At 44.9% G+C, this 13,527-nt stretch overlaps 1 protein-coding gene across 8 annotated transcripts in view; it reads right to left on the reverse strand.

Moving 5' to 3' along the window:
- Nucleotides 1–13,527, reverse strand: part of SYT12 (synaptotagmin 12) — a 93,130-nt gene that overhangs the window by 50,512 nt on the left and 29,091 nt on the right. For 6 of the 8 annotated variants that reach the window (XM_053286297.1, XM_053286298.1, XM_053286306.1 and 3 more), the window contains 3 exons: nt 8,773–8,834; nt 6,551–6,744; nt 2,559–2,948 (listed from right to left, as the gene is read on the reverse strand). In XM_053286297.1, coding sequence (XP_053142272.1) covers nt 2,559–2,948; nt 6,551–6,744; nt 8,773–8,806 — 618 coding nt within the window. In that variant the 5' untranslated portion in view covers nt 8,807–8,834. Of the gene's footprint in view, nt 1–2,558; nt 2,949–6,550; nt 6,745–8,772; nt 8,835–10,373; nt 10,396–13,409; nt 13,515–13,527 lie in introns of those variants that run through there. The other 2 variants (XM_053286299.1, XM_053286303.1) reach the window with 2 other exon arrangements.

A 13,527-nucleotide genomic window follows, 5' to 3' on the forward strand; every position in this document is an offset into this window, starting at 1 on the left:
GAGAGAGATCCAGCCAGCCACTGCTGGCGGCAGGCAGATGGCCCGCACTTGGGCCTGTATTCGGCCGTCGCCTCTGCTCCCCCTTCTTCGCAGGTTTGCTGCATGGGCAGGGAACAGTGTTCCCTCTAAGGCAGGGATTCTCAAACTTGGGTCCTCAGGTGTTATTGGACTTCAACTCCCATAATCCCCAACCAAAGGCCACTGAGGCTGGGGATTATGGGAGTTGAAGTCCAATAACACCTGAGGACCCAAGTTTGAGAATCCCTGCTCTAAGGTGTCCGCTCAGTCAATTGTAGATCCCGCTCAGGTTGAATCAGGAAGGCCCCACTCTGAATGCAGGTGCGCACACAGTGCCTTGATACCCCCGCCCAGAACAAAACTCATTCCGCACAATGATGGAAAAAATTAGAGAGAACATTGGCAGGGAAGCCAGGAACGCTCTGGCTAGCCACCCACTGAGGCAGGCAAACAGCCCACACTCTGTGGGCCACACTTGGACACGGCACCTACACTCGCAGCAGCCTCTGCTCCCTCTTGCAGGTGCCAGGAGCAATTCGACCAGGCGCCATGGAGACAGGCAGGCAAGACGCTGGGGTCTGCACTCAGTGCCACCCTTCACTGTGCCCATGAGAGATTGGGCTGTTAGTGGGCCCGCCAAGCTGCTGGGATCTTGCGAGTCGTGCACTTGGTCGCTGGCAGCACGGGTTGATGGCAGCAGTGCAGAGGCCACCACTGAGGCCCCCTCGGGGGGTACGTTTTGGAGGCCTCCCCATGGTAGAAGTCCGGTCCTCCACCCGGAAGTCTGGTCCAAAGAGCACCAGTGCCTATAGCCCTCAGACTAGTAGCCATTGATAGGCCTGTCCTCCATGAAGTTATCTAAACCCCTCTTAAAGCCATCCAGGCTACTGACAGTCACCATATCCTGTGGCAGAGAATTCCACAACTTGATTATGTGTTGTGTGAAGAAGTACTTCGTTTTGTTGGTCCTAAAATTCTTGGTAATCAGGTGACCCCGGGTTCTAGTGTCATGAAAAAGGGAGAAAAACCTCTTTCTATCCACTCTCTCCACATCATGAATGATTGTATAGACCTCTATCATGTCTCCCCTCAGTTGTCTTTTTCCGAAACTAAAAAGCCCCAGGTGTTGTAGCCTTACCTTGTAAGGAAGGCGCTCTACTGTACAGTATTGCAGTACTGTACAGTATAATATATTTAACATTGCTCAATTCCTGAAATGCAGATAGTCAAACACAACAGGCAGACAATCTCTGCCTTTAGGAACCTCAAACCAATGTCAACATCAGACCTGTTGGGTCTCTAAACTATAGAATCAACTTTCTACCCAGAGGCCAAAACAGAGGCAGAACCCACCTACACATATCCTACTACTCAGAACAACTTCTACAACTAGACTAGCATCAATATAGCACCACACCTCCAAAAATAAGCACTTGCTCATATGATTGGAAGACTTGATGAAATACAGGAGAACCTTGTTAAATCGTGGACCTGGAATCTGCGGTTTCACATATCCACAGTCAGGTAATTGGCACCCAACCTCAATATATGCAAAAAAATTAGGCAACTAAAGGGTTAAGACTCATGCATCCACAGGTTGGCCATTTTGAGGATAGGAGACATTTTGTGGCTCATTTTCTCTTTAAATTTTTTTTTTTAACTTTTGGGAAGATTGCTGGACAGCTGGGGACACCGCCCCCACAATTTCCTCCATGTTCAGTACATCTTTCATCCTGTTTTTGTCAGCCTTTTGCCTCATGAACCTAAACACACACACCCCAATTCCCATTGCCTAATGCCCCATTATCCATGGTTTCACTATCTGTGCCCCACCGGCAGAACGGAAACCCTGCAGATAAAGGGGTTCTTCTGTACTGTATTTCCATGCATATACCCTGCACCCTAGTAATACCTACACTCAAATATAACCCATGGGAAATTAGCAGTTATGTAAAACAAAAAACCTGCATAGCCTGCACCTGTGTATTCCCTGCTCTGGCATAGATAATTTACAAGCCAACTCTGTGAGGAAACTGGAGGGGTGGGCTGAAGGAGCCGGTTCTGGCAGTGGGTCAAGGAAAGGAGGAGGAGGCAGGAGCGCTCACTCAGGAAGAGGGGACCAAGGTGGCAGCAGCAGCACCAAGGGGAGAAAGAACAGAGCAGGCAAGCTAAAATGACCATGAGCTGCAGCCTCACTGCAGGAAAGAGAGAGAGAGGGAGAAATGGATAGCTGCACCTGATAAATTGCTTGCAGCAGGGCTGCTTTAAAAGAGACATACTGCTCTGCTCTGCATTCCTGAAGAGCTCTCCTCTTCCGGGGAGGAGAAAAAGAAAGGTGGAGGGACAGGAAGGCTGGGAAAGGAGCAAATTTGATTTTGCATAACTTCCACCCACTTAGATGTCCACACCCCACCTCGCAGGAAACGTGTTATGAATGTGAGCATACAGTACAGCCTTGGTGGTGCCCAGCAGGATCTGAGCAATTGCTAGTCTGGTCTAATGCACCCTTAAGAGGAAAAGAAGGTGGTGATGAAACTTACCCTAGAAATGCCAACAATTTGTTCATCTGGAAGCAAACTGATGCGCACGAAGCAGGACTCAAAGTTGACATCTTCCTTCTCCATAAGATCTTTCCCCTGCAGTAGCGTGACATGCAAGGTGTTGGAGTTCATATTGTATTCCATGCCAACTTCCACTTGTCCCACCATGAACTCTTGGCCAAAATTATTTCCAATCGAGGAGATGGAACTGAGGGAGTCAGTGGAGATTGATTTTTTCAGGGGGCCATAGGGAGCCAACTCAAGCTCTCTGTTCATCAGCGTCAGAGTGCCCAACTCATTAATGTTTTCAAAAGTATCATCCATTTTCAGGCTTGGTTTGCGAATAGGAGATGTCTTTTCTCCTGCCTTCCGGAAGTTGCCTGCATATCTCTACAGACAGGAAAAGAACAGCACAGCCAGCCAAAGTTCATTAATAACTTCAACTTGGAAATATTTACTAATAAATGTAAAATGCAAACATTTCACAAGATCCAAAAACCTAATTAATCAACAAGTACAATCAACTTCATAGCAAAGAGAAAGACGACTGTCTCTCTCACAGCGGTAGGGAGGGGGGAGGACTTTTTTGAGCTGCGAAAAATACTCATTTTTGTATTACTTTTTAATTTTAAAGACTACCCCACAAGCCAAGGTAAATATTCACCTTGTAGAAAAACATTTCCCTGCTGGAAAGGAAGAATGAACGAACTTAAAACATCAACATAAAAACTGAGCTCATGCAGATGGGTGTTACTAAATTAGGAATATTTTTCAAGGTATGTGCTAGACAAGATAATGTGCCAATTCAAATGTTATGGGTGCTACCAGAAGCAGCTAGAAACAGTTTCAACATGAGGCATCATCATGTGGAGGCTGTCAGTGTTCTAAAGTTGTTCATGATGTGGAGAACCCTGATCGTATGGAGACATTGGGGGGTGGGGGACACAAATAGGCCCACACAATCATTTGAATCTATGTGCATTATCTACACTGAAGTGATGGTGTGAATCCACACTAAGGTGGTTTATGGCCCAAGATTCCCACCTTGGCCAGGATTCCCACATGAGCATTCTCAGACTATACCACCAGGCCAAGCAGTGGTGGCAGGAGAGTTCCAAGCCCAAATTGGTAGGGGGAGGGGAGAGAAAAGGTGTACACCAGTGGAACAAGGAATGGAAAATGAACAGTGTGCTTCAGTGGACAGCAAGATGGCACCTGTTGTGAGAGTGACCCAGCACAGTGACCCCTGTGCCCCTACACGCATATGTGAGATGCCCCTATACCTCACTCTGCCTCATGGAAGGGCTGCCCCTGTTTTAGTCTGATTTTTAAAAAACATGATTGTAATTGGACTCATGTTTTTGTGAGTACATAATTTTTCTTTTAAAACACAGATTTATAAGAATGGTGTATATTACATACAACAAACAATCTTGCAGCAACTTAAAGAGGCTACTTACTCACGTGTGCAAAACTGGGCTAAGGAAGCCCAGCCCGTTTTGCACGCATATGTGAACCACCTACAGAGCATGTGAAGAGACCTATGGAGCCACCCTTAAAAATGAGGTTAAGAGAGCGAGACCTCCCTTAATCCCTTTTTCTGGATCGTCTGTCAGCTGTGGCTGTAAGCAGCCGCAGCTAGCAGACTCGGGGGGGTGGGCAGCACATCCAGGCATCTTGACCCTTGGCAACCCAACCTGGTAGGAGCCAGTGCTCATCTGGGCAGACAATCTGCCCACCAATGGACTTTGTGAGGATCGTCTGTGGGGAGGAAAGTGCTTCCGGGCTTCCTCCCCCGCAAAAACGGGTAGCCCTTTCTTAATGCATGAGCTTTCTTAACCAAGAGGTGCTTCTTAGCCTTCAAAGTACCACAAGACTGTGTTAGCCTAATGCACCATTGTTCCTTCTGCAACAGACTAACACAGCTATTCTTCTAGTATTGTGCATTTTATTCATATAGTTTCTGTTTTTTAATGCGTATGCACATTCTTTCTTAGCATTTTCAGTAGCCCTCATGTCTTTCCCACTTTCTAATGCTGACACTTCTTTTATTCCTTCCCTTTCTTTCTTCTACACATAAGATGCAGTTAATGGCCATTCTATCTGTGGACTATATTTAATCCCATCATAAACAGTCTTCTGAATAGTGATTCCTGAGTTTTTACATAGAACTGTGGAAGAAAAGAAAAACCTAGCTTGAAGAAGACTCAGGTGAAAAAAAGGAAAAAGTGTCTTCAAAGTACTGATCTGCTCTGAAAATAACTCATGAGCAATGTTTTGTTAAAACTGTGGAGGGTCAGTACCACAATGTCTGCATTTCTTATGTTCAGATCAAGCTTCTTAATTAGCAAATACCATTTACACCATCAAAAAATCCATAATCAACTTCAACAAGTTTTGTATCAGACCCAATAATAAGAGCTGGTGTCATATGTACAGTACAGAGTCACTGTGGGTAGGCACATATGTGCAGGTCATGTGGACGGTTTGTAACAAGGTGACTAGAATTATGGATTGAGACCATTAAATCTCCATCCTCCGCTGGAATATATTAGCTCTGACAGAGGATCAATAGCCCAATTTATGCAAACTGTTAGCATCAATTTGCTGGTGTTAACAGCCCTATTGAAGGCTTTAGAACTGCATTCAGCTCCTCCCCCGCTCCCCCCCCCCCCCCGTGGCCATCCTCTTCATGCCTGTGTTCCGCTTGCCTGTGGAGGACTTATTCAGAACAAATTGTGCCCAGTATTCCTATTTATGAGGCAGATTGTGTAGGAAACACAAACTATGTTATGGGCAAGAGGGCTTGCACAACTTAGCAGCGTGGGACATATGACCTTTACCTACTGAAGTCAAGGAAAAGATAATCACTGGTTTAAAATGAACTACTCTGTCTCCAAGAATGCTTTCCAGCTGCTATTTATTTTGATTAGATTTTGAAAATGTCTGTAGACTCCAGTCTTGGCATTAGTTTCCAGTTCACAGTCTTCACTGACTAGATAAACGATTCAAATCAAAATGACCAGAATGAAAGTCTAGAAAAAACTACTTTTGTCTTTTTCCTGGCTTTACTATTTCACATTGCTTTATGCTGATATTGGTCCCTGAAATCCACACTGACCCGGAAACTCTCAGTGTGATTATTCCTACCACTCTGAATGTCCTCCACAATGACTGATGACACAGCCATCAGTGAGTGCATTTATGAAAGCTGAAGCCATACCCAAGAGACATCCACCTATAGGCACCAACTCAGTTCATAAAACACAGTCAGAGACATAGCATGTCCAGCTCAGATTTTATTGCAAGTTGCTTATGGAGTGTTGATCTCCATATGAAATTCTCAAGGAAAGTCCTGCTCTCTACCTTGGGAGGCTAGGCTGGCCATTATGAAGAGCAGGGCTTCTTGCGTTGTACAACGAATTAAAACAGCATCCCTCCAGTTCTGCAGCACTTTCCCCACTGGCTGACATTTCACACCACAGAATGTTGGCATTAGGGACCCACCAGAGCTACTGCACAAGGGAATGGCAGTCCCGATGGTGTGGCGGAGCCAGGAAGCTGCACAATGACCGAAAACAGCATGTGGACACTTGTGTCTCACGACTTCTATTGTTTCCAACCATCCACATTTGCACAACTCCCCACCTCTGCAACACCGCCTGTGCTGCCTCTCATGTGCACAGCAGCCACAGTGGATCCCTAGTGCTGGTGTTCCATAGCACAGAATGTCAGTCAATGTTTCCAACGGGAGTAGCATCACACAACTGTGCGGATGCTGTTTTTAAGTTATTGTGCTACTGACCTCTTGCGCAACACTGCAGGGTTGCCTTCCATGTGCGCAGCAGCCCCAGTGGGCCAGCCACTGAACCCCAGTGGGCCAGCCACAGGAGCTGTTGGTCACATTTAGATATTGTGATGGCACAGAGGGATGATGGATGCATGATACATGATGGATTCCCTCAATAACATCACAGTCAATTGCTCTTTACCTTTTGTTTGATCTGAGAATATGTGGTCCCATACTTTTGCTCTAGGTATCTGTAGTCATAATTTGGAAATGGAGATGGTGCAGGATAGCTGCCAGATTTCCACAGTTTCCACAGGTTTACTCCAGCTATTCCCAAAAGAGCAAGTGCACCAGTAATATAGACACCTATTTCCCATCCAGGTGGATTCCTTATGACTGAAAGAAAACAGTGCTGTTGTGAAAGAAGTAGACATCCACATCCACATGTACAGAATATATAAAACTTACAAGAACATTATTTGACTATGAAATAAATGGTCTTTCCTCCAAGGGTATCTCTACCATGTGGGCTAATCTGATGCTACGATGAAGGGAAGATTGAGATTCCCAGTACAGATCATTTTTCAAAAATGTCACTTGAAAATGTAGCAAAATTGTCTGAATCTATGACAACGTTCAGCACATTATTATTTTAAAACTCAAATGTAGCATCCCTATACAATCAAACATTTAACAAAAAACACTGAGTGGTTTTAAATAACTGGATCTTTGTTTAGAATCACTCAAATGCAGAAAATGACATTCAAAAAATAATTTTTATTCTTTCTTTTGAGAATAAAGCACTTTTGCTAAACAATTTCACATTATTCAAATCGTGCTCATCATCTGTATTGATCTGTGAATATCATCATTACTAATAAGCTGTTTCTAAGGAATCATTTAATTCCTTCTCTTTGGATCTCCATGGTTTTTAGAATAGATTTGTTTTTCTATCTTGCTGATAACTATTATAAATACGTTGCTTTTCTCCATGATTTTGCAAAATAATCTTTCACATTTCAACTGTTTATTTTTCAAATATTCTTGTTCAATATTTATTCAAGCATTCTCTTGTACTGCAGCCATCTTTTCAACATAGATATATGATCAGGATTTCAACTTCATGCTATGAATTTCATCCTGGCACAGAAAATTGCTCCTGCTTAATTATGACAAATGTGAACATCTCATAACTAAGTAAACACATACAGTGTATGGTTTACAGTGATTAACAAGAGAATGGCAATGAGAGAGTTACTTCAACCAACTCAGCGCTATTTGTACTCGGAAACACAAATATTCTCAGGACTGCTTCCTGGGGTACTTCCCAAAAGACCCATAGGCCCATAATAATATGCATGCCCAATTCTATTCCCAACTGAGCTTCATTTGTGGGGAAAACCTCTAGAAACCATGATTCTTTGCTAAGAAACAAATGGACCAATGATCTGAATCACTACTAGATAGTTTCATGTGCTCATATATTCTCCCCACTCATCTCTTTCAAACAGCCCTTCCCTAATAGAGCCAGTGTGGTGTAGTGGTTAGAGAGCCAGACTATGACCAGGGAGACCCGAGTTCAAATCCCCATTCAGCCATGATACTAGCTGGGTGACTCTGGGCCAGTCACTTCTCTCTCAGCCTAACCTACTTCACAGGGTTGTTGTGAGGAGAAACTTAAGTATGTAGCACACCGCTCTGGGCTCCTTGGGGGAAGACTGGGATATAAAATGTAAATAATAATAATAATAATAATAATAATAATAATAATAATATAGCTCAATCTCTGTTCCAGGTAGATTCTTTAGGCCTTTTCAGCCCTAGCTAAGGATGTCAAATGTGGAAACCATCTGCCTAAACAGAGGGCATATCATGTTATATTATGAGGCTGTTCTCACAATAAGCCTAACCCTGCCTGGGCTGCCCCAAGCAGGGTTAGGTTGGTTGTAAGAAGCGGCGGGATCCTCATAAATCCCCCCACTCCCTGCCCACCTAGCCCCCTTAACAACCCCGGGTTTTAGCCAAGGTTAAGCGTGCTCTTGCACCCTTATCCTGGCTACCAGGTATCATATGATTCCTCAGGCTGCGTGTAGCCTGAGGAATCACAAAGACAGGCTCATATAGAGCACCCGTCTGATGGGGGAATCCTCAATGCAACAAGTTCCAGCCCCAGCTCTCTCCGCCCTGCTCTGTGCTTGACGGAGCTGCAGGGCTGCCCTTGTGGGCGTACAGGAGGAGCGCTGAAGATGGACAGTTTGGTCATCTGGGGGAAGGCAGGTTAAGCGCAGCCTTCCCGCCACGCCCTCCCAGCCTGCCTGGGACGATCGTGTGAGTCGCCCCTATTTCTAGCAAAGACAATTTCCCTAGAACTAATTTCTCTAAATAACATGCTAACACAGCTTTTTCGGCATTGAAGATACTCACCACTGAGTCGGTGTTCAGCAGTATTAAAGTCCATGGTGACTATTCTGGGTTAGAACAATTGTCTAGAAGAACAGACAGAAAGCATAAGAATGTGCTGACAATCAGAGCAATCTAGAGATATTGCTGTAATGATGTAACACACAAAAATGGTGTAGGAACACAACACAAACTACACTTGGAGGGTCACCAAGCACCGACTCATGTATTGGGACTTATTAAATACTTTGACTCCTACTTCTGTTGCCACAATCACCAACACCAAAGAGGAATGCTGCTCTGTAAGAAGAGATGATAGACCAAGACCTATCTAGTCCAGTAGTCAGTTTCCCACAGTGGCCAACCAGATGAAGGCATGCCCCTTTCTCGCTGTTGCTAAAGATGTGCATGGAACCAGTTCAGAGACCCTTTATGGGCCTCCAAACCTTTTCAATTGGCAGGCGGTTCCACTGGTTTGACAGTGGGGGGAGTGCACCTTTAAGGGTGAGGGGAGGTGCACTTACCCCCTCCCACCGCATTTCCCCTGCCAGAGCTCTGTTTTGTTAAAGCCCCTTGGGGTGGCAGCATACCTCCCTGCTGCCCCATCACCCAGAAGTGACCAGAAGTAACAGACGTGCCTGCACGCACTGGGCATGCCTGCCCACAATGTGTGCATGCCTGTACCCGGCGTGCACAGGCACGTCTGTTACTTCCGGTCACTTCCGGGAGATGCGGCGATGATGCTGCAGGGAGGTACCCTGCCGCCCCAAGAGACTTTAACAAACGGAGTGCCGGCAGGGGAAATGCAGTGGGAGGGCTAAGTGCACCCTCCCCCGCCCTTAAAGATGCTCCCCGCCCCCCACCATCAAACCACCCCTTCCTGGTTCCGTGCACATCCCTAATTGTTGCTTCCCTGCAACTGGTATAATGGCTAATGGCTCTGAATTTGGAGGTCGCCTACAGTCATCAAGACTAGTGATGGTCTTGAGGCAGAGCTACTCCACCAGCTATTATAATGCCATATAAGGGGTCAGCAACAACCCCACCTCAGTCACAGAAAAGGCCTCCTGTTGTACAGTATTGGGAGTTGGACGTGCTGGCACAGGAGAGTTGATAGCTGCTGCGAAGCCAGCACATGGGCCAGAAGAGAATCCTTTCACTGCTTGGACTCTCTAGGACTCCAGGCCCAGATCCTGCACTCCATTGCCAAAACACAATAGAACACCAATTCATTTGGCCTTCTCACTTCTCCATATACATATGAACTCAACACAGCATGTAAACATTATCATTTATCTAAACATTAAAAATCATTGGGCAGCATACAGGTTAATGTTGCTCTTGCATTAGAATGTTTCGCCTATGCAACAATTTTTCCAGATCCCCCCCGCCCCCGTTTCCCTCCATTGCAGCTTATGTAGGATGTCTCTCAGCCTCAGGAACATGTTTTTGGGAGGCATCAGGGCAACCAAGGAAAAGAGCGGACGGAGGAACATCACCACATGTGCAAAACATTCTAATACAAGGGCAGCAATAGTCTGGATCCTGATCACTGTAAATAACATAACTAAACAGCAGTAACTTTAAAAACACATAGAAGCAGCTGAAACAGCAGAAAATATTACAAGTAGCTGTCTGGTGGTTGTTGTTTAAGTGCACCTTGTCTAAAAGCAGGAAGAGACAGGGGGTGGGGGGATGACAGATTTCCCCAGGGAGAGCAATTTATTGCATGCAGCTGGGGATGATGGGAGTTGTAGTCCAAAAATATCTGGAGAGCCTCAGGTTGGCCACTCATGCCCTAGTGCCTGCCAATCAGATTTCCAGTGGAAACAGGCCAAAGAGCAAGATCTCTGAGGCAGCAAGTTCATATTGGCAGACTCTCATTGAGGTAGGGGAATCCCAGGCCAAGAAGGGCTTTAAAAGTCAATATCAAAATGGAGCCTGGAAACAAATAGGTAACCAATACAGTTGGCATAAGATTGCTGTAACGTGCTTCGAATTCCACACACCAACCAACACTCTGGTGGCCACCTTTTATACCAACTGCAGTTTCTAAACTGTCTGTAAAAGCAGCCCCACAAAGCATTGCAGAAGTCCAAACCAGATATAAGTAGAGCATAAATAACTGAGGCTAAGTATATTTTATCCAGACAAGACTGTAGCTAGGAACCAGATGAAGCTGGTAAAATGCTCTCCTAGGTACTGACATCACGAATATCCAGGCATAATGCCAGGCCCTGAAACACCCCAAACTGCACGTTGGATCCTTCATGGGAGAATGCAATTTCATATAAAGAATGTAACCTCATCTAGGTCAATTTCCACATCCCCATGCAGATCTGCAGAACCCCTAACCAGCTGTAAATTGTATTATTTATGTATTTATTTGATTTATATACCTCCTTTCCAAAGGAGGCTTAGGGCAGTTTACATTAAAATCAAAAATACATAACAATTAAAACAAAAAACCCAATTAAAAGCAGATTAAAATTACAATTAAAACTAGAGAACATAAATGCACATTGACCCCAATTCTGTTTTTCCACAACCTCCATATGGTCAGAAGATGGAAATAAGAAATAGTGCTGTGTGTCACCAACATACTGATAACACCTCAGCCCAAAGCCCCTCCCCAGATAACTTCTCCTGAAAGTTTTATGTGGATGTTAAAAAGCATGGAAGAGGGATCCTTATGCCATACTCTAGAATAAAGACTACAAAGTGTACCACCACTAACTTTCGGAAACTTCCTTCCAGGAAGGATTGGAACCATTAAAAAACTGTGCCTCCAAGCCCCATAAACCAATGTGACCCAGATGCCATGGTTTTGATGCCATGGTTGAAGGTATCAAATCCCAATAAAGGTTTAGGAAAATCAACACCATCCCTATCTCTCTCCAAACTCCAATCCATTTCTAGGTCTCCACTGGCACAAGCCAGATGATTTCACATCCCAAACCAGTTCAGAACCCAAATTGGAATGGATCTAAGTAATCTGCTTGATCTAGGAATAACTGGAGTTGATGCTCCAACACCTTATCAAAGAACAGTAAATTCTACACAAAATGATAGTTATTTAAATCACTGGGATCTAGGGTAGATTTCTTCACAAGTGCTCTTACCACTGCCTTCTTTATGGAAGTGGAAACCACAATTTCTGTCAAGGGGGCAGTGGCCACATCTAACACCATACAGACAGACCCAGCCTGGAAGCTTTAATTAGCCAGGAAGGGCAAGGGTCAAAAGCATAAATGGTAGGTCTCAACCCTCCAAGTAACCTGTCTATGTTCTCAGGTTGAACTAAATGAAAGGTAACCATAGCAACCTGACTAGACAAGGCCATGGCCGTATTCATATCTGACTCTATTATAACAATGGCATCCAAGTCAGAATGAACGTGAGCGATTTGAGCTGCAAAATGTTTTACAAATTGGTCGCAGCATGCTACCAAGTATTCCACAATGCCAGATTATAAAAGGCCTCTGACAACTCAGAAAAGCTCCACCAGCTGACACTGTGCAGGTGCAATGGTGGTGGTGAAGTATACTTCTTTCTCCCATCTCTGCTACAGAGTAGGCCCCTAACAGCAGCTTTGGCCTGTGTTTGATCAGACTCTTCCCAAGTTTTCTACCACACACCCCAGCCATCGGCCCCAAGAGACCATCACTCCCAATTCTTCAGAAAACCAAGGAATTGCACAGGCTCTACAATTTGATCAAGGGCTTCTAGGAACTCTCACACTGACTGTCTGGATCACCCTTCCATTCTAGAGAGTGACTCAGGAATCACGTAAGACCACTAAATTTATCAGTGGAAAGCTCCTCCAGAGAGATTAGGAAACCAATAAGATCCATGAGCACCCCCAGCCCCAGACAGTGCTACTGACTATGGTGGGTGGGTTTGGGGGGCTGACCCAGATGTGAGCTTTGGGTAGCAGGGGCAATGACTCCCAGCCACCTTCTCTTGGGCAAGACCTAGTTCAGCTCGGCAATGAGAGAGGAGGGCAGCACTACTGGCTAACTCCTCCTACTGACTAACTTGACTGCAATATATTGAGATTTTTACATCCTTATCTTAGGATAACTAAAGGAGAGATTTTCCCAACTCTTTCAGTGTGTTTTTATGAGAGAGTGTTCTCCTATTTCTGCATTAACTCTTGTATTTAATTCCCCTTCTTCTTGGAACCATTGTGATTATGGAAACTAGGGACAACTTCTCAACAGAAGCTCTGTGCCTTTAAAAGTTGTGTGATGGGAAGAAAGTTGAATTGCAGTCTTATATGCAGTTGTTATGAGCCACCTAATGGTTCAGCAGGGAAGTAACTTGCCTAGGGAGCAAGAGGTTGCTGGTTCGAATCCCTGCTGGTATGTTTCCCAGAAACATCTATATCAGGCAGCAGCGATATAGGAAGATGCTGAAAGGCATCATCTCATATTCGCAGGAGATGACAATGTTAAGCCCCTCCTGTATTCTACCGAAGAAAACCTCATGGCTCTTTGGTCGCCAGTAGTCGACACTGTCTTGACAGTATAGCATGGCCTTTATGCAGTTGTTATAAGCACAGAGCCTCTGAGAGAAAAGATAGCAACCCTGCTGTTTAACACTCCTATTGCTTAATCTGCATATTGAAAGCATCCTTTTAGGCCTGCTGCATATATTACCTTTGTGGTATACAGATGCTGTTGGGAGCTCAAACCACGTGGGTACCACTCCACATACTTAGTTTCATGTTAAGTGGTGTCCATGCTGTTCAGGCTGATTCTAATCACATCTGTGAAA

This window comes from Hemicordylus capensis, chromosome 1 (genome assembly GCF_027244095.1).
Source record: "Hemicordylus capensis ecotype Gifberg chromosome 1, rHemCap1.1.pri, whole genome shotgun sequence".
In the NCBI taxonomy this organism is placed as follows: Eukaryota; Metazoa; Chordata; class Lepidosauria; order Squamata; family Cordylidae; genus Hemicordylus; species Hemicordylus capensis.